The 2,880-nt window shown below is 44.6% G+C and overlaps 1 protein-coding gene across 1 annotated transcript in view; it reads right to left on the bottom strand.

Annotated features, from left to right (window-relative positions):
* Nucleotides 1–2,666, bottom strand: part of T265_01932 (hypothetical protein) — a gene marked incomplete at both ends in the record, with an annotated part of 61,557 nt that extends 58,891 nt beyond the window's left edge. The window contains one exon of the mRNA XM_009166070.1: nt 2,526–2,666. Within this exon, the coding sequence (XP_009164334.1) occupies nt 2,526–2,666 (141 nt within the window). The remainder of the gene's footprint in view (nt 1–2,525) is intronic.
* Nucleotides 2,667–2,880: the final 214 nt, after the last annotated feature.

The raw sequence follows: 2,880 nt of genomic DNA, 5'->3' as shown, positions 1-2,880 counted from the left end.
TGAGCCCCAGACCTTGGTTTTGCTATTCCGAATGCATATCTTCTAAAGTCAGGATTATGCGTGATATCAATATACAGCAGTTAAGGTTGCAGGTGTAATAAGGGTGGTGTCTCAGCTCATTTCTCCTTCTGATCTGCCGAAGCTACTGTTTTTGGCAAAATAACTTTCAAGGGTGCACAGAGTGTATGCGGCGACAACGTTCTGGAAATTTGGACGCCTTCTGGACGCAGCATTCGCAACCGGCGTTCGGCGGATACTGAATCATGATAGCCTGTTGGGCCCATGCTTTCGGCCAATCGGAGCTCGCCTTGATGGTAAACCGGCAGTTGGTCCGATCTTCTGGTCATGGGCTTTCTTGGCCATAGCAGCTCCTAACTGCGAGCGATAAAGTGGTTCCGGTGCAGGATTCCGCTTAACACATAAAAACAAGAGACTCAGCTGTGTCTCCTATTAAAACCAAACTGGTGTGCAACTGGGTGTATGTTGCGAATTTCGTTCAATTTGGGTTCAGGTAGAACCTGCGGTAAACAGAAACTGCGACTCCGCCTACCCGATGAGCCCAAAGAGGAGCGAAACCGGTCGTAGGCTATCAAGCAGTTTTCAGAAAAACGAGACGTCTCGAATATCTTACTAACTTCAACGTGTGGTGAGCTTTATGTAGCGCATTCGGTTGAAGAATGTCATAAACGAGAGATTCAGCTGAGTCTTCCGGTAAAACTAAATTGGTGCGCAAATGAGTGTATTTCGCGAAACTGTAGTTCTTGTTCTGCGGGTGGATGTCCTTGCATTAAATCTGCTTCCACCCTCTGCACACATTGCTCCTTAGTCCACTTTCTTAACAGGAAAACACCCTATCGATGCTTAGGTCCCCGTCCCAACCCCCCACTCAACAGTCCACTGATAGTGCTGTATTTACGCACTAATTTATCAGCCCCCGCCTCCAGGGCGCAGCTGCCTACCTCACCTTCCCGAATCCTCGGTGAACGAAACAGTGGCAGCTGCAACCAATGTACGACAAGTACGCGGTTATTACAGCCGACAATGATGATGATGAAGGTGCAGAGAAGAGACACAAGCTTCCCACCTAAAATCACAGCAAACCGTTTAAAGCTAAAAAAGCCTGGGCCGTTACTTTGCTTGTGCTTTCGGAAGGCTGTAACGTACTGTTTTATCAAATCAACGTGATTTAAACCGGTATCCACTTTAGTGCTTTGGCGAATCTCTCAAGATTTGCACTCTTTAGAATTGCACCAACCGAAACAATGGCTAGAACCTGTTAGCTGTCCGTACTGGATTACCATAATCAGACAGCGGGATTCAAGTGTGGGACCGGGTGAACAATCTGACGGTTGGAGCCAATTAACATAGCCCACGTTCAGAAATACAAACCGAACCTGAAGGCAGAATTGCTAATCGATCGTCGATGCTAGACTTAATTTTTTCGGAGAATAACTCTGTAAATAATCCCAGAGAGGGTAATTCTTCCATAACTTGTTTAAGGATGCATAATTATGGTGTGAACTGGTTGCCTGAATGTGGATCTCATCAGTGGTTGCCACCTGGTCAATAAACTGGCTGGAAAGACGACTGTCCCTTTGTTTGGGGTATCAACTTGTACAGTAGACACTGAAGTTTTCAGTCTCCAGTGGGTCTTCCACCCAGACCTTCACGTGTGAGTAGTTAACTTAACCCAATTCGAATCGGAATTCAACCACGGATTGCAGTAACTTTGATGTTGATCAGCTGAACTTGACATACACCCCATTGCACCAGTCAACAGCGGTAAGAACATCATTGATCGTACGACTATGGAACAACATATAGCGTCTGTTTCTTCCATTGATTCTGATTATTTGTGTCTTGACAAAGATTACTTTTGATGGCGGAAGACTCGAGACAGGTGCATCCGCTCCTAACTGGGGTCGTCGAGCAGACGTAGTCCCGGAATTCTAGTCTCTGACTGGAACAGCAATTCGTTCAAATTTGCATGGTGAAATTATTCGAGCTGAAGACTAGTTTGCTCAAAACGTACAGTTGTTTCATACAACTTATTTCAAAATCAAGAGCAATTTTACGGAATATTCTCGTAGTCTGTAAGCTGAACATTATGCTGAAGAATATGCGAGGCACTAGCTCTAGCAATTCCATCATGCATATGGGTGCCTCAGCTCCTAAATCGAAGTTTTTCTTTATCAACAACTCGCTAGATTCTCATGCACAACGCCCTTATTAGCAATGAAGTCGACTGAAACCCTTTCATTTCCCCCCAAAGAAGATATGTTAAGTGAGTTTTGCTTGTCCTTTCTTCAATAGCTATAACCTTTTATTGAATTAAAACTCCAGTTTTGCCATCCTCCTATATAGCATGAGGATGGAATTTAAGGGTGAATATTGATGATAGACAAATCCATAAAATAGGTGATACCTTCGAAAGTACAAAAGGTAAAAAAATCAGCTACAGTTGAAAGGTTAAACTTTTGTTGGTTCTAAACTATTTGCTTGCTCACTACTGTGGTGAGACATACCTCTTGAGACGTTCCCTGAGATTCAGCTGAACAATCGATATTGATCGTTTGTGTGCCGCCCGGCGGTATCGATCCACTCGCAGGCGATATAGTGAAGAAACCCGTTTGCAAACGGGGCTGTGGAATTGTCAGCAGAGGCATTTCCGTTCTGAAAGACGAAACAGTATGTTATTGGTGCTGTTCGACTGCTACATATTACAGCGTCATGCACCAGGATCGAATGGTGCGTAGTGCAGCCAAAGCGAGTGGTTGAACGTGTGCGAACAACGAATCTTTTGCAAAAGGAGTAAAGTAAGCCCACCGTTAGGACAACATTTACCTTTGTTTTCGACTACCTGTTGAACCTCCTGGTTGA

Source organism: Opisthorchis viverrini, assembly GCF_000715545.1.
Source record: "Opisthorchis viverrini unplaced genomic scaffold opera_v5_22, whole genome shotgun sequence".
NCBI lineage: Eukaryota > Metazoa > Platyhelminthes > Trematoda > Opisthorchiida > Opisthorchiidae > Opisthorchis > Opisthorchis viverrini.
Note: the sequence above shows the minus strand (reverse complement) of the source record. Positions and strands in the feature narration are given on the sequence as shown.